Genomic DNA, 19,711 nt, shown 5'->3' with positions numbered 1-19,711 from the left:
AGTATAATCCTTGTAGGTATTGCAAGCAGTTTCATATGACTCTGCAGAGAAAAGGCTTCTACAAGCACCTCTCTGAAGAAGTTTTTCGGCTCGAGATTAAACAAAATACAAATGTCAACTGTAAGTAGCTATCTTTCTTTTTTTTTTAGCTTCATTTTCACTGTGTTTCATATTTGGTTGAAATGTTTAAATGTTCGATTGATATTTGTGAACCTGCTTAGTAATGTAAAAGCTACAAGAAGGCATTTGTCTGTAGATCTTAAACTTGAAAAATATTTTTTAGATCAAAATGTAAGATCATATCAATATCATTCACAGTTACTAGATGTTTCTAATTTGTTGTGTTTGGTTTCTATCTACATAAACACACGAAAAGTAAGCTTTCCCTTCTTATTTTTATAAATATTCACTGAACAGTCTGTTCAGCAAGGCTTACCACTGCAGTACATTATTGTTATTATAGGCACCAATGGAAGGCTGCCTTGCTCATTAAATCTCAGAAAAGTGTATGAGGTGTTGAGCAAACAAATTGTCCTCTATGCTGCTTGGTAATATTTTACCAGTCAGTCCATACCAGCAATTGCAAATATGTACTGTATATGGTTTGATACTACTATGCAAGATTAACTTTAAATGGGTGTCACTGATTTCACCCTGTTGTTAATACTTATACATCATGGAATGAACCCCCATGTTCTTAGATAAGACTAAAATATACTATGGGCTTCATTTTTTGATTGTAGTCCCCTCCAACCTCTTGTGATTGGATGCTCCTGGTTGAACAGAAGAATGTAAGGAACCCTCTTTTTGGTCATTTTGCAAAAAACCCAACAAATTTAGCATTGTTTCAAAGAACAAATAAAGTTATTACAGAATTGGTAGTGCTCTTTATATCTCAGTCGTTGCTCTGCATGATCCTTGATGCTTCTCCAGTGACACAGATGAATGAACAGCAGGGATGTTTTCCTCCTGTATCTAAATGTGCACGTTTTCTCTGGTAGATAAATGTTCGGGTCACAACCATGGATGCTGAGCTGGAGTTTGCCATCCTGCCCAGCACAACTGGCAAACAGCTTTTTGACCAGGTACACTGTGCATTACAATCAAACAGGCACTTTGGCAGACAAAAATATGATCATGTACTTATTGTAATGTTTAGATAGTGAAGACAATCGGGCTGAGGGAAACCTGGTTCTTTGGCCTCCAGTATCAGGACAGCAAAGGCTTCTCCACCTGGCTCAAGCTGAACAAGAGGGTGAGGAGAAAGTTTGCGCATCAACTTTACATCCCATGATGGCATAATCTGACTACACCGACAGCTGGATATGAATGAAGATGTAATCATGTTTATGGTTTTGGTAATGTTACTATGTCACCCCACTGACGCTAATTAGTACGTATTTCTTCATTCCGGCATCCCACTGCTGTGGTGTGCCAATCCCAGGTGACAGCTCAAGATGTGAAAAGGGACAACCCTTTGTTGATTAAGTTCAGGGCCAAGTTTTACCCTGAGGATGTCGCTGATGAACTGATCCAAGAGGCAACGCAGCGCCTCTTCTTCCTGCAGGTTGGAGATGAGTACACGTAAAGGAATCATGTTTTAAATTTGCACCCCTGAAACATGGGTTGTAATGCTTGGCTTTCCTAATCGTTCTCGGTAACTTTCTGAATTAAACTGCGCCACTTTTTTCTTTTTATCTCAAGCAAACAATTCACATTCTTAAATTTATTGATATGTGCTGAAAGAGAAGTAAAGTTCACAATAACATAACAAGAGCAATTCTTTAGACATAGATTTCTAATCAATCTGGACAAAGTGGCTATCACACTGTAAGTAATGCTATATTGTGCAAGAGTTGCAGCCTTAAAATACAATGACAAATAAGGAATCTCAATGAAAATAAAATGCTGAACCTGTCTTAATGACCAGTGGGGGTTCCACGATGACTCATGCAGATCCCGTTTACGCTTGTGGGTTTGCCGTTAGGGAATACATGCATACAAAAAATGGATCCAGATGCACAAATTAAACACCAGAACACAATGGTGGAACAAGTATTCAGATCCTTTATTTAAGAAAAAATATCAATACAGCCATGTAAAAATACTCAATTACAAACAAAAGTCCTGCATGAAAAATCCTACTTAAGTAAAATTAGCAGCAAAATGTATTTAAAGTATTAAAGTAAAAGTACTGGTCTGATATATTGTTACATATGACATAATTAGATGGTCAATACTGAAGCATCAGTGTGTAAGCAGCATGTTACTGTTGTCACTGCTGGAGGTGGAACTAGTTGGAAGTACTTTATATATAGTTTTATATACAGGGACACCAGATAAATCTGAGGGGTCATGAGGTGATTAACGGGAGAGAAAAGAAAGAAAAAACAAAGTTCTGACACACAAATCTGTTTTCAGTTTTTTGGCCTTATACTCTAATTTTTGAATTTTGGTGAGATCATTTGAACATTAATTGAAATTAAACTATTTGAGAAGTTTAGGGGTAAAAATCACTATTAGGTGGAGCTGTTAACAACTCATAGACATCTGTTGTGACTGCAACTACACACTGCTTTTGGTAAGACATCAGAAGCCAAAAAGGTTGGAAACCACTGGTTTAATGTTTTACAATGTGTTGTATTTTAAAAGCTTGTTATATTATCCATTGTGTAAAATGTTCATCTTAAAAGTAAATAGTAAGTAAAGCTTTCAAATAATGTAGTGGAGTAGAAAGTACAATATTTCCCATTGAAATGTAGTGGAGTGGAAGTATAATGTAGTATAAAGTGGAAATACTCAAGTAAAGTACAAGTAACTCAAAACTGTACTTAAGTACAGTACTTGAGCAAATGTAATTAGTTACTTTCCACCACTGCCAGAACACTTTCTATGTTAGTCAAATCAATATTAATATAATTCAGTATGATACCTTTACATAAGAAAAAAACATTAAAACATAAAGGATTCATGTGTAACAGGTCCTTTTGTCTTTTTTTAGGTAAAAGAGAGCATCCTAAATGATGACATATACTGTCCACCTGAGACTGCGGTGCTCTTGGCCTCGTACGCGGTTCAGGTCAAACATGGAGACTACAGGAAAGACTATCACGTACCGGGATACCTGACAAGAGAAAAGCTGCTGCCTCAGAGGTAGTGAGTCCTGTGCATATTAGTGTTAACCAAAGGTCGCCTTAAGTCCAGTTTCAGTCATCTGAATTCTAACTAATATATCCAGGGTTTTGGAGCAACACAAGCTGAATAAGAATCAATGGGAGGAAAGAATCCAAGTGTGGCATCAAGAGCACAAGGGAATGCTGAGGTACTGAAGTCTGAGTTAAAAAAAAAGGAATTTTGCAAACAGGTGTTCTGTGGCTCATTAAATTAATCCACACCACAGAGAAGATGCCATGTTGGAGTACCTGAAGATAGCCCAGGATTTGGAGATGTACGGTGTCAATTATTTCAGCATCAAGAACAAGAAAGGATCAGAGCTGTGGTTGGGAGTGGACGCCCTGGGTCTTAACATCTATGACAAAAAGGACAAGTAGGTCACAATTTTAAAATGCATATGTCTATCTCTGACAAACTCGTGAATCAATGCATGCTTACTGTTACTATTGTATACTCCTGTATGTACATTTTTAGCTGATGGTACGTCTCTAAGGATGATGTAATAGTCGGTCTGTCTTTTGGTTGGTTGGCCCACCACCGTGGTTCAGACCGAAATATGTCAGCAACTATAAGAATGATCGCCATGAAATTTTGTTCATTCATGGCGCCAGAGGGTAAATCCTGCTGAGTGGGTTCAAAGCTTTCAATTATCCAGTGAAATATATCTACATCTACTACAATTGCAGACATTTATGACTCTCAGATGATGAATCCTAATGAATTTAGTGACCCGTCGAATTTTCCTCTAGTGCCACCATTTAGGTCAGAGTGAGATGTGCTGACAACTGGATGCACTGCCCTCATGTAATTCAGTCCAGACATTCCCTTTAAGATCTCCTTCACAGATGGTGTAAGACATGTAAAAACACTTTTTTTTGAATAATAATTTTGGCCTGGTATCATTACCCCTAAAATAGTGAAATTGACTGCTTAAAATTTCTTAAAAGCACATCTGCTTTGTCTCCCTCGTTGACAAATCCAGACTCTATCAAAGCCTTACTTTGTATTTAATGCTAAGTAGCAAATTTTAGCATTCCAATATACTAAACGAAGATGGACAACACGGTAAACTTGTGTAGCATCAGCATATATGCATTGTGAGTTTGTTAGAAAGCTGATGTTAACATTAAACTCAAAGCACCACTCAAATATACCACATTCCTGCCATAACCATGTTTTAACTTCATGCCATAACTGAGTAAAGAATATGCTAACATCTGCTAATTATACCATTGACCGTACTATGATGGTAAACCATACCAATATTTCACAGGATGACCCCAAAGATTGGCTTCCCCTGGAGTGAGATCAGAAATATTTCCTTCAATGACAAGAAGTTCGTCATCAAGCCAATCGACAAGAAGGCTCCGGTATTCCATTATTATCAGTGATACTTAATAGTGATTGATATGCAGCAGCTGCAATTTCTATGAAGCACATTATTACATGAAATACAGTACATGTCTCTACTGCTGCCAGGCCATATTAAAAGGTAGTTTGTTTTTTGGGAAATATGTTATTTTTCCTAGTGCAGTTTGATCCTATGTTGAACTGTGAGCTTATTTTAGCTTAACTCAATGCATGGATGTTTGTGGATGGGATTAAATAGCTACTCCTTCCCCAGGGTTTAGGGGTACATACTTTGTAGTAATTATCCTGGCATTAACAAGTTTTAGCAAAACATTTTGACAACTATAGATAAATTCCTAGAAAAACTTAATTAAAGATATGCCTATTCATATTTATTCACAGTAGCTGTAAACAGGAGGTGAGAGAGAACCCCAAAACCTTGTTACTAGAAAAATTACCAGTTTTGCAAATGAATAAATGATGCATGATGCATAATGAGAGCAGCTGGTATTTTATCTCATAAAAAAAAAAAAAATTAAATTCCGCCAAAACTGAAATATCCCTTTAGGTTATTTAAGCCCATGCGTAAATGTAAAACAGACGGGATGTTAATTGTGTGTCATAAATAAACACCAGGGCAATCACTGCTTGGTGACTTTTGTGTTACAGGACTTTGTTTTTTATGTACCTCGTCTTCGCATCAATAAACGTATTCTGGCATTGTGTATGGGGAATCATGACCTGTACATGCGCAGACGTAAACCGGACACCATTGAGGTGCAGCAGATGAAGGCCCAGGCCAGAGAGGAGAAGAACAAGAGGCAGATGGAAAGGTAAGGAAGGAGGACATAATGAAGGCTTTTTTTTTTTTAAAAAAAAACAGTTTACAGTATGTTCTCTCTGGTTCAAGAAATAACTGTCGGGTGATTTAGTTTTTTCAGATGTGTATTTATGCACCATTCTCCTGTCAGGGCTCTGCTTGAGAGTGAGAAAAAAAAGCGAGAAAATGCTGAAAAGGAAACAGAGAAGATTGCCCGTGAGACCATGGAGCTGATGGAGAGATTGAGACAGATTGAAGAGCAGACAAAGAGAGCTCAAGATGGTCTGACAACTTTATGAATACAAATGTTTCTCAACTTGAGCTTTATTTTTTCTGTTTCACATTAAAAGAATGGCTTAGTATATTGAAGTATTTTTGAATGCGAGATCTCTTTAAAGCTTGTAATATTTGGGCATGTCTGTATATGTGTGTTGGATGTTTGTGCGCACATGTATATGTGTATTTCAGAGCTGGAGGAGCAGACTCGGAGGGCTCTTGAGTTAGAGAAAGAGAGGAAAGTTGCTCAGGAGGAGGCTGAGCGACTGGAGAAGGACCGTAGAGCTGCAGTGGAAGCAAAAGCAGCCCTGCTACACCAATCTGAAACCCAGATCAAGAACCAGGAAAGCTTGGTACTCATTCACAACACATTTTCATTTGAATATATTGACTCAATTGAATGGATTAAATTGCATAACTGTTTTTTCTAAATCCTAAAAATTGAAAAGCTTGTTGCTGTAAAATCAACATTTAGCCTGAAACCAATTCACTTATATTATTCCTGTGATCAAGGACTCACTATTGTGCATTTACATATATTGATCACGTCCCCAAACCTAGAACCAAAATGGGCAAGTTATTGATGATATTAAATGACACTTTAAATAATTCTGCTTGATAGTATATTTTCCCTTTACCAGAAAAATGTTATTTACATTTTCAGCTTGAACTGATGAGAAATTAATCCGAACTGTGATTCTGCATATGAGCATATACCTGCGCACACAGACACACACAAACATATTCTCTTAGACACACACACACACACACACAGACGGAGCACAATGACCTTGTATCAGGAGAACTCTTAACTCTCTTCCCATTTGTGTGCATGTGTGTATAGGCGACTGAGCTGGCAGAGCTTACCTCTAAGATCTCCCAGCTGGAAGACGCCAAGAAGAAAAAGGACGAGGAGACAAAGAGATGGCAGAAAAGGGTGAGAATTAATCAAAGAACCATGAGAGAGGTAAAGGATGAATCAAACATAAGCAAAGAGAGATGTCTGACACTACTAAGTGCTAAACTCGGGGAAGAAAGAAGCATTGTGTTGACCACAAATAAGTATATCATTATTTTGTGAGTGTCTCTGCCTTGTCACATGTAGCAAACCTCAGCCCCCATGATGCCAAGAGGAAATGATTAAATATACATGCAAATTTTTTGCAAAAGATTGACCTTAAGTGTATGCAAATCTTTGCATACAAATAAGGAGTGCTATACTTGACTTGCATGTAGTCTCCAAATTGTTTGGTAATACTACATTGTCATCCTTACTTGTATTTTCTAATGAGTATGGGAGACTGTTGCACTCAATGCTGAGAAGTTACTTTATTTTCAGAGGACAACATTTTTGGTAATTAAATATTTGTTAATGTTAGTGGGAGAGATTTAAAAAAAAAATAGCACTAAAATTTGTAGGTAAAATTGTAGTACACAAAAGAACCTCACAAATGGTTATCTAGTTAGCTTTTAGCCTCAAAAAGTAGATAAATTTATCTCAGTGAAGGCATACAAATCATTTTGTTAGAATAGGTGCCCCATGTTTCAAATTGTGCATATCAAATTTTGAATAAAATATAGTAGGCCACTTGCACTTTAATATCCAACCATAGTAGTTCACTGCAAGTCATGTGTTGACAGGCGGTGATGGTAGAAGCTGATTTGGAGCGAACCAAAGACGAGCTGAAGATGAAACTCATGGGTGTCCACATTCAGGATTCAGTCCACCCCCACATGCATGAGCACGACGAGACGGATGAGAGCAGCGCAGAGGCGAGCGCTGAGCTGACTTCTCCAGGCATGGTCCGAGATCGCAGTGAGGAGGAAAGAGTAACAGAGGCCCAGAAGAACCAGAGACTGCAGAAAAACCTCAAGGTAAGGTTAAGTAAAAGTAGTGAAATGCCCATGTTTAGTGATTTGCTGCTCTCTTACACCCTTTAGGTGAGAGGTCATGTTTAACTGAAGATTCGCTGCCCTGGAGCTTTTAAGAGTGCAGACAAACAAATCATAAAATTTCTTTGAAAGTTAAATTTAAAGGTTCAGTAAATAATGCATTTTTTAAATTAGGAACCACCCCTGCTGAATGCTGAGGCCAATGCGATTGTGCCTATTGGCATTTATTCTTATGGCCAATATTAGCTCCAACAAGACAAGATTGAATTAAAATGAACACCCAACTTCTCCCTTGAAATTAAGAGTCAATATATTTTTAGCAATGCCAGATGGTAGGTCCACCACTGTGGTCCAGACTTAAGTAGCTTAACCACTACCGGATGGCATTTTCATTTCCTTTTTTGACTCTTGTGTTTCCCTGACCTTTCCTCTCACACCACCAAAACAGGCTGATATTGGTGATTTTAAGTGAAATGTATCAACAACTGTTGGATGTCTTGCTGTGAAATATGGTACACACATTCATGTCCCCCTCAGGATGAATTTTAATAACTTTTGCGATCCCTGAACCTTTCCACTAGTGCTATGATGAGGTCAAAGTTTAAATTTTTAAATTTTTTCGGTTTATGACGAAATGAATGACATTCCCACCAGCAAATGGGAATATTAGCAAATGTTAGCATGCTACGATGCTAAACCGAGATGGTGAACATGGTACCTGCATAATATCAGCCTGTTAGTAATGTCAATGTGAGCATGTTAGCAGGCTGATGTTAGCATTTCGCTCACTTGTGGTGTGGCAGTAGGGATGGCAATGTTGGTCCCTTTCTTGGCCGGTCCACCACTCTAGACTGAAAAATCTCAAGGACTATTAAATGGACTGCCATGAAATTTAGTACATACATTCATGGTCCCCACAGGATGAAACCACAATCAGCACCACAATGAGGTTGATATTTGAGGAACATAGTGAAATATCTTGACAACTATTGGATGGATGTGAAAGTTGCTACAAATATTCAAGGTCCCGAGAGTTAAACTCTAATAACTTTGGTGATCCCCTGAGGTTTTACCTAGCGCCATCATAGGATAAAAATGTTAATTTGCCCAATATTTTGGTTTATGTCCAAACACAAGCAACACCGATGGAATTCCAATCAACCTGAGATGTACTTTGTGTTTGGCTTTAATGAACAAATGTTAGATAACAAACTACATTAAGATGGTGAACCTGGTAAATATTAACTGATAAATTTCAGGATATTAGCATTATCACTGTGAACATGTTAGTGCTAACATTAGCATTTATCTGATATCACCACTGTGCCTAAGTTCAGCCTCACAGAGCCACTGGTGTGGCTGTAGACTCTTAGTTTTGTTTCCATTAAATTTCAGGCTATCAATCACTGACTTCAGTTCTTCAAAACTTTGTTTTGATAGTCACTTTTAAAGTAACTTTTTCATTTAGAAGACATTAGGCCTAATAAGAGGTATGGAAGGTATACTTGAGTGACACTCAGCTATGTTGGTTGCCACTCCCTTGTCCCACCTCATACAGTTTGTGGCTTATTAAACCAAATTATAGTTGCTGTTGTGTTGGTACGATTTTAAAATTGTTTTGGCAAATTTACTGTGTTGTCTGTTGACACAGTCATATAGAGGTTTTGACTCTGTAGTAAAGTTGGCAGCTAAATTGCCACCAAAAATGGCACTAATGACCCAGGGCACACTGAGTATTAAAACATTTTTGCAGGTACATTATCATTCAGTTGGTTTCATTAAAGTCGCAAATCACATACAGACCAGGGCCTGTTACAACTGAAATACAATGGGTCTCTATCTCACAGCCATAACAAGCTATGATGTTGCATAGAAGACTCAACACAAAAAATGGACCTAATAACTATGGACAATAGAGTGTTTTCAGATGGGGATTGAGGGGAGTACAGGAGTGAGGGGTAAGGCTTCTGAATAGTCTCCTAAAGAGTAAGAGGATTTCACTGTGTTTCACTGTGTGTTTGCGTTCTCTTCTAGTTCCTGAGCACTGAGCTTTCTGGAGCTGTAGATGAGAGCAAAAAGACCCCCAATGACCTGATCCATGCTGAAAATGTGAAGGCAGGCCGTGACAAATACAAGACCCTACGTCAGATTCGTCAGGGCAACACCAAACAACGCATAGATGAATTTGAGTCCATGTGAAACAATCTGTTGTAGCCCTACTCAGACTGAAGGCAGGAGAAGGATAGATGATGAATTGGACACACTGAGAGATTTTAGAAGTGTAGGTGCACTCAGTTGCATGGGTAGTAAATTAGCCTGTATTAACAACCTGAAGTCGAATGTGACAGCAAATGATATTGATACTGTGCTTTGATGCCTTTAATGTCCATGATTTTAATACCATTTCATTGGTAAATAAGTCACCAAGAAAATGACAACTCTCCTTGGAAATACATTTCTGTTTTCAAAGGAACAAAAAAACATTAGGTTACCAGTCTAGTTCAGGGTTGCAAATATATGAGGCTAACATATCATCAGTGCTCTCATATATAAAATGGTTTGCTGCTGTCCTTGTCAATTTCATTACACACATTTGCAATTTCAATATGTCAACTAATGAAAACCTAATTAATACTGATTAATGAAAGCAAAGGCATTTAATGCACTTGTTATTATCCCAAATAAATGTTAAATCCTGTATACTTTATTGCAGAAATAAAATACAAAGAAACACTCTCAGTGTGTTGTGTGTGCATCAGTTCCCATCAACTATAGTGTGGCTAATGAGGCAAACTGATTGTGCAGGATAAAAACATACGAGCTGTAATCAAAGATAAAACCAAGTTGTGAATATGAACAGAAAATAAATACAATGGCACTGATGTTCTGTATATAATCCCCAAATCCTCCACTTCAGCCACTGCACGTCTGCCTTCTCACTGTCTCAACTACAAAACGCAGGCTTCCCAGAGACGACCCGGCAACGTGTGTGATATAACCACATCACACAAGGAAATATGCCTACGTTAAGAGAAATTCGATTGATTTTGATTTGAAAAAAAAAAATAAACAAATGAAAATGTAGTGTGACTACAAGACCATGCATTAACCATCCATGTAATAGATGGGCTGTATTTTTCTTTTTGTTTGTGGATATGTTGTGTCTTTTTGTTTTTGTATTTCATCAACCACGAACAAACAAATAAAGTAATGCATAAATTAAAATATAATTTAACACAGTAGAGCTGACGGACGCGGCAGCTGTCACCGAGCGTGTAACAGAGTAACATGGCAGCAGCCCGGCCCAGTATTGTGTTGATATACTGTGAATTTACTGTTTAACCCTGGCTATTCTCGCCAGACCTGGGGTTATGTTTTCCATTCAAATAACGAGTAGCGCGGTGGTGGGATTCAGACGATAGATCATCGAGATAATGAGTTCCATTAACTACACTGGGCCATTGTTCAGTATGTAAACCACTCTTTCTACCGAAGTACTACGTCTTCCTGTGCGATCTCTAATCGTTGCTCATGAAGCGCGTTTCAGTCGCATCTAATCGTCGGAGGCTCAGCGGTGGAAAAAACGTTCCGTTTGTAAAAAGTTTCCCAGCTCCTCAAACGCGAAGCGGATCGCCGGGACCTCCCTACCCTGTTACAACCTACGTCGACGACTGATCTGAATTTCCTGTCCACTGAGACATATGACCGGAGTCTCATTGGGTAGGAATTTTCTCGCCTGGAAAGTGTTGTGTTTTATTTGTTCTCCGTGCACCGAGCGCACCGTTCTAACCACCGCGACGCGTGCAGAAGATGGCCCACAACTCGAGATTGCCCGCTATAGAAGAAACGTCAAACTCTTTAAGAGTGAATGAGCGGAATCGGTTGGGCACTGCGGACACCTTTGCCTGCCCGACAACTGTTGAGCTCAGTAAGGCAGTTTCAGTGTCCTTGGGTTTGGATCCGGTGTCTTCTCCGCTCAACAACATGAGCCTTGGCTCCAGTAGTGCCTTTGCAGACTACGAGCCCAATATATGGAACAGTTCGGTGGGAGTGCAGGAGTTAGGAGCGGCTGGAATTATGAACCCAGGGGGCAGCAGGCTTCTGGTGAATGAAAATAGCCTAAGAGAGGACGACTTTGGAGAAGCGTGTCATGGCATACAGCAAGTGAGCTGCATGGATTTGCTCAGATCGGGCGAAGTGGACAGCGCGCAAACCGTGACGCGCGGCTCGGTGATATCCAGACATGTCTGCAAGGAATCAAACTTGTTCATGAACGCGGTGGTAAAGCTTCCCTCGCCCTCTAAGATGGATGGGCTCTTACCTTTGAAACAATATCGTGCTTACTCTGCCAATCCAAACCTGTACAGAGATACCCAGGGTGTGTGGTGCGCAAATGAGCGCGTATACAGCGGTCGATCCGAGCCAGAGAGAAGCGGATCCGATGGACATGATTTCTTGTGTAAATATTGTAACTGTGAGCAAACCCCTCTTGGATCCAGGCAGGACTGCCAGTGTGTCTGGTACAGCGAGGGCGAGCAGGGTGGTAAAGGTGCCATAAGAGCAGCGATTGCAAAAGAGTATGGCCAAGTGGAAAGATATCAAAGTGCAATTGCTCAAGGACAGGCCAGTTTTTCCTCTATCAAGACCGAACCTTCAGTTTGGATGGATTGCGCAGATCGCAGTTTCAGGTAAATAATAATAATAATTTGTGCTGTTTTGCATTGGCAACAGGCAGTAGCGTAACGGCCGTCGGGCATATTAGACCTGGGTAGACCCAACCTGGGCACTACATCCCCACCCCCACCTCCCCCCACCCCAGCTGAAAAGTCCAGGGCTGAATTTCTTTCCCAGTGCACTCATGGCACCAGGTCAGGAGGATAATAAAGAGCAACATACACTTATTGCTACCATTCGTTCAGTCTCATCTTTCTTGAATCAGAAAAAAAAACAAAAATGGAGCGCGAAAAGCGTGACTAGTGACCATGCTTTAATCCGCCATGCGTCAAAGTTGGTTCTAAGGAGTGTTACATTGTTTGATTGTCTTTAACTTTTAAAGGAGTCTTACGAATTTGAGGCTTTATTAAATTCATTGATATTAAAGCTGTGCTGTCTGGCCGGATTTTGTACTTAACGTCTGGGTATTGCTGTAAAGGGCTGCAGAGCATCATAACAGCACAAATAAATCAAATGCAGTAAACACGATTTTTATGTATTATTATTCGCCATAACTTGCATTGATACATTGTACAATCATGCCTCGTTCCGTTGTAGACTCAGTTTTGTATCAGCATAAATCATTTGTGCTGCAACAGCCCCATGTGCTGTTGGCCTTGGCCAAGTGTTTCAGCATACAGCTAGACTGAATCAAAGGTCATCCTATCACTAACTTTCCAAAAAATGTCCTTATTTGTGCTGTGATTACTTAAGCAAAAATAGGAGTTGATATATCAGTGTCACCATAAACAAGAGATACAGCACCTGTTGCTGATCCTTTACTTGGAGTGGGAGAAAATGTTCTATTTTTACTTACTGATTCATAATAAAGACTAACTCTGGAATTCTTTAATCATAGGATACTTTGGTTTTAATCAACTTGACGTGATGTCATGTAATCAGTCATGAGATAGGGAAATCTCCTACTATAAATGGATTGGATTTAGGGAGTCAGCACCCCAATGTCATAACAGACACACTTACACTCTGAGGACAGACCTAGTGACCCAAATCTATTGCTAATTCGTCTGTTTGCCCTAATTTTTTATGGGTATATTATAGCTGCAAGGGATAATACTGCTTTTAAAATGTTTCAGTAATGTCTGTGCCCCCTTTTGAATCCTTTAAAAACATAATTTTTGTATTTGTTTATGTGTGTTTGTCCAGGCATGAGGGTTTTTTTCCAGGTTTGTACCTGTCAGACAGGAGAGTGTGTCAGGTGTGCGGTGACGATGCCTCAGGCTGTCACTATGGAGCGGTCACCTGTGGGAGCTGCAAAGTGTTCTTCAAGAGGGCTGCTGCAGGTGGGTGGGACACACACTAACACACGTGAGAGCACACTCACAATTACTCTGATTTAATTTCTTACGCCCACTCAATCACTCAGGCGGGCAGGGCACAGTGACCTGACATTATGAGGAAGAGTTATTTGTTATCAGTGAACACCCACATATCGTTGCTATGAGTGGAAGCCAAGGCATTGTTGCTCTCACTTCCCTCATCCCCCTTGGATTTTTTGTGTGCCTCCAGGTAAGCAGAACCACCTGTGTGCCAGCCGGAACGACTGCACCATCGACAAACTGAGGCGGAAAAACTGTGCCTCGTGTCGTTTAAAGAGGTGCTTCATGTCAGGAATGAGCCTTAAAGGTGAGGAATTAAAGGTCAGAGTGAGAGATAGAGAAAGGAAAGTATGTGTGGCGTGTACTTGGAAAATGGGGCCAGGGTGGTCAGATACCTTACATGCATTGGATCAGAACTTTCTAATCGAATGTTCTAGCTTAAATACATTGTAACAAATGGATTTTAGCAAAGGCCAAAAGAGCTTTTTTTTTGCCTAACAGCCAATGATGAAAAACCTTTCCACATGGTTACAATAGGGAACAGCTCCACGGGCTAATCATCATTTAAGTATACCCTTATCTATAGTAATTACAGTATCTTCATGACTTTATCTATTGTGTAATAATCAGACAAAACAACATGAAATTGAAGCTCCTTATCTCCTTTTTGCCCTTTTTGTCTTCTACTTGTCTGTACTGTGTGTGGTGGATTTTAGGCCGCAGGCTGAAGGGAGCTGGACAAACGAGAAACGGAGTGGAGGAGCAATCTCCAGCTTCCTGGGGGCCTGGAGAAAGAGAAGAGAGGGCTGGGAAGAAAGATTTAATCTTGGAGCCTGGAAGTGCGGTTGCCAGGGCTCAAGGTGGTGAGGACTAGTGTCCCACAAGCTCAAGTATCATGCCAACTCAATATTGAGCTTCCTCTTGCCATAAAAGATTTGGTATTATTTTCTTTTTGTGCTGTTCGTCTGGTTTGTGTATCATTCTGTCTGTATATATTCAGCAACACCCCAGGCCCTGACTCTCGGCATGCCCCCGACCCTGCGCTCCCACTTATCCCTGCTCAGCGTCCTGCAGACCATTGAGCCAGCCTTGGTTAATGCAGGACATGACCCTGCCCAGCCAGACAGCCCTGCGTCCTTGCTCACCAGCCTGAATGAGCTCGGGGAAAGACAGCTGGTAACCGTGGTGCGTTGGGCCAAGGCAATACCAGGTAACGGTTTGAGCCAAGGTAACATCCTGCCAACTAGTCCATGTTACACAAGGTTGTTTCTAACAAGGCTGTGAGCTTTAAATTGCTGTCATAGTTGGGAAAAGTATCTCATATTTGTTAGCATTGGGTAGGGCCCCCATCTTGTTCACCACATAACAGCCAGAATGTTGAATTTAATTAAATAATTTTGTGCCAATTTAACTGCCATGTTGGAGCAGCCAATCCTATGTAATGCAAAGCAGCCTGTTCAAATGTTAACCACTAGAGGGGGATATGTTTATATTTAAGCCAAAACTTGCAGGCTGGAAATGGCCAGCAATGAATCCTTACTGTGTAATCTTTGTTGTTAACAATTTGAAGTCTTCCCATTTATTAAATTGACCTGTGTGGTGTTATTCAATCATGTTTTATCACTTTGACTGGAGCAGTTGTTTGATGAAAATTGGTGTTGTTAACAGGTTTCCGTGACCTACATGTGGATGATCAGATGTCGGTGATTCAGTTGTCATGGATGGGGGTGATGGTGTTTGCTATGGGCTGGAGGTCCTACACACTTACTAACAGCTCAATGCTCTACTTTGCTCCTGACCTAGTCTTCAATGAGTAAGTCATGAAAAATATTCATTTTACACAGTGTACTTCTATAAAGATCTAACATTGAATCAAACAAAGTTAATAAAAGTTTGTCAGACCCGACAAAGTTTCTTTATAAAGTAAAGAAAGTTTGTTTGGACCTAAACAGCTGTAATAATCATTTTGATATTTGTATTTGTTATAATATCATGAGATTTTACCTGTCATCAAGATTGGAAAGAAAGGCACAGTGGAATACGAGCTTCAGAGGAAGGCTGAAAAATCACACAATGAACGTTGCCTTTATAGGCGAGACAGTAAACAAGTCTGTTCTGTTCTTACCATTTCCCTTCTGTCTGATATAGATGGCCGCAGACAGATCACCTCAGATGATTTATTCTGTTTCATCTTTGCAAAACCAGTCACCAGTCAACAAGAGTCACTACAGCATTCCTTTTTTTACTTTGACAATTTTGGATTTGCACTACAACCCCCTCTTTGCTTTTAAAAATTAACACAAAGTTCCTGAAACAAATCACTGTGCACGATATATGTATGACTGTTGTGAATGTTGTGGCTGGTTTAAATGTCGTGGCTGATTAGTGTAAATAACAATTCCACAGCCTCTTATCAGTAAATTGTCTTCGGTGTTGAAGGAGGGTGTTGCTCCCAATGGTAAGGCCAGCCACATGCCCTCATAGCAGCTTTCCCTTGACTGGTATTTTTTGCAACATTTGCAAAACCCTCATTCTGTCTGCATGACATCTCTGTCACTCTGCTGTGCTGCTTCTGACCTGCATGGTAATGAATCCACTGTTTTTTCGGTCCCTTTGTCACAGCCACCGGATGCAAATGTCCACTATGTACGAACACTGCGTGAGAATGAAGCTGCTCTCCCAAAGGTTCTGCATGCTGAAGGTCACCCAAGAGGAGTTCCTCTGCATGAAGGCCCTGGTCCTCTTCAGCATCAGTGAGTCAGCTAAGACCACGTCTTGAATGTCAACCCAGCAATTAAAATATGACTACAATAGAGTGTAGCCATACTTCAGAGAACTGATGGGGTGGATAAGGTCTGTGAGAGTTACTGTTGTGTTCTGGCTTTGTGGTCACAGTGCCAGTGGAGGGCCTAAAGAGCCAACATTGTTTTGATCAACTGCGGACCTCCTACATCAAGGAGCTGGACCGTTTGGCCAGCCAGAGCGGAGAGACCACCCGTACACAGAGACTGTTTCAGCTCACACAGCTGCTGGACTCCCTTCAGTCGGTAATACACACAATTCCATTTCACATATAACTCTGAAATGAAATGAAATATATAAATGTCCTTTTAGTTAGTGTCACAGAATCACCTGAGCAGGAAATAGTTTAGATCCCAGGGCACCCCCCAAGTACACAAACACTGTATTTGTCTTACAGCAATACAGTGTTGATTTATTAATTACTAACTAGGATACAATGTTTTTTTATACACTTCATGGCTGGATTACTTCAGTTTAATCCATCACTTATTCCATGTACAATTTAATCAACAGTCTATTTGTATTCAATTACAGATACACCCGTACAGACTGTAATATCATCCTGACAAAAGAAATGCCTTCTAATTTTTTTGCAAGTAACAACCCAGGGTACACTAACAGTTTGCGCACAAATTTCCAGCCGTCAACTAATGTTAAACACATACCAAAGGGTCATATGACTCCTGTTTTAGCTTCCCTATGCTGGCTGCTTATTGGAATGGAAAATGAGAGTCACCCTCTAGTGGTAGCATTGCTACATCAAAAACAACTCCATAAGGACTTGTAATAAAGACCCACGCAACACACAAATGCAAAGCACAAGAAAACCAGTTGCGGCTGATTTCATCCAGTAGCTGCAGACTGCAATTCCAGTTTTGCTCAAACTCCTGCTTCAGGCACATATGTAGCCAAAAAAAATAAAGTCAGTAAAACCTGAAATAAAGCATGCATTGAGACCTTTTTTTAATTTAAACAACCCGTAAGTTTCCAGTTTTTAAGAGATTTTGGTTATTTATGATGGTTTGTGAAGGCTGCAGAAGCTGATTTTACTGTACAGTTAGTTCTGACTCTTTTTATAATAAATATATATATATATATATATATATATATATATATATATATATATATATATACATATGTGTGTGTGTGTGTGTGTGTGTGTGTGTGTGTGTGTGTGTGTGTGTGTGTGTGTATAATTATGCATATATATATCATAAACTACTTCACTATATGGATTTAAAATATATTGTTCTTGTTGGGTTATGAGTATGTAAAGACCCTTGGTAGATGTGTAACCACTAGAGGGTGTAGAAGCTTTCTTCCTTAATACCTTTAGAACAATAAGTTGTAGAAGGAAAAACTGACTGGGACGTGTTCAGAAGTGCAACGTGCTGGAAAGGTTTCCTTCCACAGAGACCGGAGCTGCAGCCGCTTCAGCCTCATGTCTTTCACTTTGGATTTACCCTTAAAAGCTCAGCTTTGTCTGTGTCCTACTGACATCTCATATCTTCTAATGCCTTATGAGCTGGAGGGCAGCCAGGGATTGTCTGACAGGGCCCTTTAGGCAGCAGACCAGAGTTAGTCAAGACTTTGCAGTTCAAACCCCTTCGGCTTTACCCTGCCTGTGGAGCTTAGAGCGTCACAATGAGTGTCATCATTTTAAACCACTTATTAAAGGTTTTGTCAAAACACAGGCTTCAAAGTACTTCGTTTTTTTCTTTTTTAACTGCAGGCTTTGTGCTTTTTCATTGCTGTACACATTTACAAGTGCATCGCCTTTGTTTCTAATAACCTCTGCATGGTATTTTTGTCGCTGTCTACCTCTGTCTCAGATTGTGAAGAAGTTACACCAGTTCACCTATGATCTGTTCATCCAAGCTCAGTCCCTGCAGACACGTGTCAACTTCCCAGAGATGATCTCGGAGATTGTGAGCGTTCATGTGCCCAAGATCCTCTCCGGCATGGTCAAGCCCATCCTTTTCCACAAAACAGCCTAGAGAGAGGGGTCTCTGTGATTGTCCTATTGGTCACTTGAGCTTTGTTACCCAGTCCTTCAACCATCTCTGGTAAAGATTAAATGGCTAGAGAGGGTTTATGATTTTACAAGGTGAAAAAAGGATAAGCCTCTCTTTACCTACTGTGTGAGAGCGGGGCACAGTGAGCCTATGAATGGATATTAACAGAAGGGAATACAGCACATTCTTCCAGCCTAATGTAATCTAGCTACATCTACTCTGTTCTTCTTATTGCCTGTTCTCTGTATCACACACACCAAATGTTTCTGGAGCTGATTGAAACACTTAGCATGCATTACTCCACACAAGCCCATGAGTGGCCAACAGCAAGGCATGTAGACCTCCTCAACCCTTCATACAGATAGTGACAACAGGCAATATTTCATTTTGAGAGGCAGGACAGGAGTAAGAAAAACATTTTTGCCGAATTCACACCACCATAGCTTGTCTGTGTGTGCAGTAGTTTGAACTTAGGACAAGCTTTTTCCAACAATGGATGTTATTGTGTGCACCTGAGATGAACAGTGCCGTTGACTGACAGTTAATAAATGGTTGTGCAATGTATGCTAAGAAGCAAAGCTGTCTCACCTGAAGGCATATAAAAACTCTTTGGAAAGCTGTTCTCATCCATTGAAATGGTAGTCAACTAATAGTGTCGACAAAATAAATACACTTTTAAGCTGCAAAGGCACTGCATTAATTCAAATTTAAAATGTATATTTATGAATATTGTGACGTCAAAAGGTCACACCAAAAACAATGAAGGAAATTATTGGACATAATTAAGTTTGCTTGTCTTTGAGTACAGATCCAAGTACAGATTTTCCAGATTAGACATTTCATACTGTTGTAACTTTTCTAAAGTTTCTTAAAGTGTTCTTTGCAGGTGCTTTGTTGTTTATCATCATGTATTCATTGTAGCTTTTGACCATTTTGCTAAACATCAAAGGTCCAGCCAAGAATCTTGTCATTTGATGCAACATTTACAGCTTAACGTAATAAAACTGAAGCATGGTTGTGTATCTGTTGCTTAATGTTGAAGATAGAGTTGTTATCGCATTATTCCACAAATATGGTTAAAGTATGGTCTCTTTTGAGAGCATTCCGATGATAATACAGTAATCTTTCTGTTTTTCTCTGTCTGATAGCTTCATTTCAGTCTGCAATTCAGTCAAGTGGACAGACAGGCTTTAAAAAACATCACAAGTCTTTTCTACCGCTGCATTACCTGCCATCAGGATTATCTCAGTCTCCACACAGCCAGGTAATAGATCACAAACCAGGAAACCAGGACATATAACAGAGTAGAACGAGGTGGCCTGGCTGAT

The 19,711-nt window shown here is 39.9% G+C and overlaps 2 protein-coding genes across 5 annotated transcripts; both read left to right on the top strand.

The window, feature by feature from the left end:
- Positions 1–30: 30 nt before the first annotated feature.
- Positions 31–10,196, top strand: LOC120784947 (moesin-like). Of its 3 annotated transcripts, XM_040119109.1 has the most exons (15): positions 31–120; positions 744–791; positions 1,002–1,085; positions 1,160–1,255; positions 1,445–1,567; positions 3,002–3,153; positions 3,239–3,322; positions 3,401–3,547; positions 4,448–4,544; positions 5,194–5,357; positions 5,496–5,626; positions 5,813–5,973; positions 6,465–6,557; positions 7,262–7,495; positions 9,548–10,196. In XM_040119109.1, exons 1-15 carry the CDS (start codon positions 112–114, stop codon positions 9,710–9,712), a joined length of 1,788 nt encoding a protein of 595 aa, XP_039975043.1. In that variant the 5' UTR covers positions 31–111; the 3' UTR covers positions 9,713–10,196. The 3 variants fall into 3 exon arrangements, with proteins under 3 accessions (XP_039975043.1, XP_039975044.1, XP_039975046.1); XM_040119110.1 differs by lacking the exon at positions 744–791; XM_040119112.1 differs by lacking the exons at positions 31–120; positions 744–791; positions 1,160–1,255; positions 1,445–1,567; positions 3,002–3,153 and having other exon boundaries at positions 1,027–1,085.
- A 1,127-nt stretch (positions 10,197–11,323) lies between these two features.
- LOC120784946 (androgen receptor-like) lies at positions 11,324–19,403 on the top strand. 2 transcript variants are annotated; one of them, XM_040119107.1, is made up of 9 exons: positions 11,324–12,201; positions 13,394–13,530; positions 13,757–13,873; positions 14,283–14,429; positions 14,567–14,776; positions 15,235–15,379; positions 16,189–16,319; positions 16,462–16,613; positions 18,201–19,403. In XM_040119107.1, exons 1-9 carry the CDS (start codon positions 11,324–11,326, stop codon positions 18,363–18,365), a joined length of 2,082 nt encoding a protein of 693 aa, XP_039975041.1. In that variant the 3' UTR covers positions 18,366–19,403. The 2 variants fall into 2 exon arrangements, with proteins under 2 accessions (XP_039975041.1, XP_039975042.1); XM_040119108.1 differs by having other exon boundaries at positions 14,283–14,426; positions 18,201–18,365.
- Positions 19,404–19,711: the final 308 nt, after the last annotated feature.

Source organism: Xiphias gladius, chromosome 23 (genome assembly GCF_016859285.1).
Source record: "Xiphias gladius isolate SHS-SW01 ecotype Sanya breed wild chromosome 23, ASM1685928v1, whole genome shotgun sequence".
Lineage (NCBI taxonomy): Eukaryota > Metazoa > Chordata > Actinopteri > Istiophoriformes > Xiphiidae > Xiphias > Xiphias gladius.
This window is presented reverse-complemented; position numbering and strand designations above follow the sequence as displayed.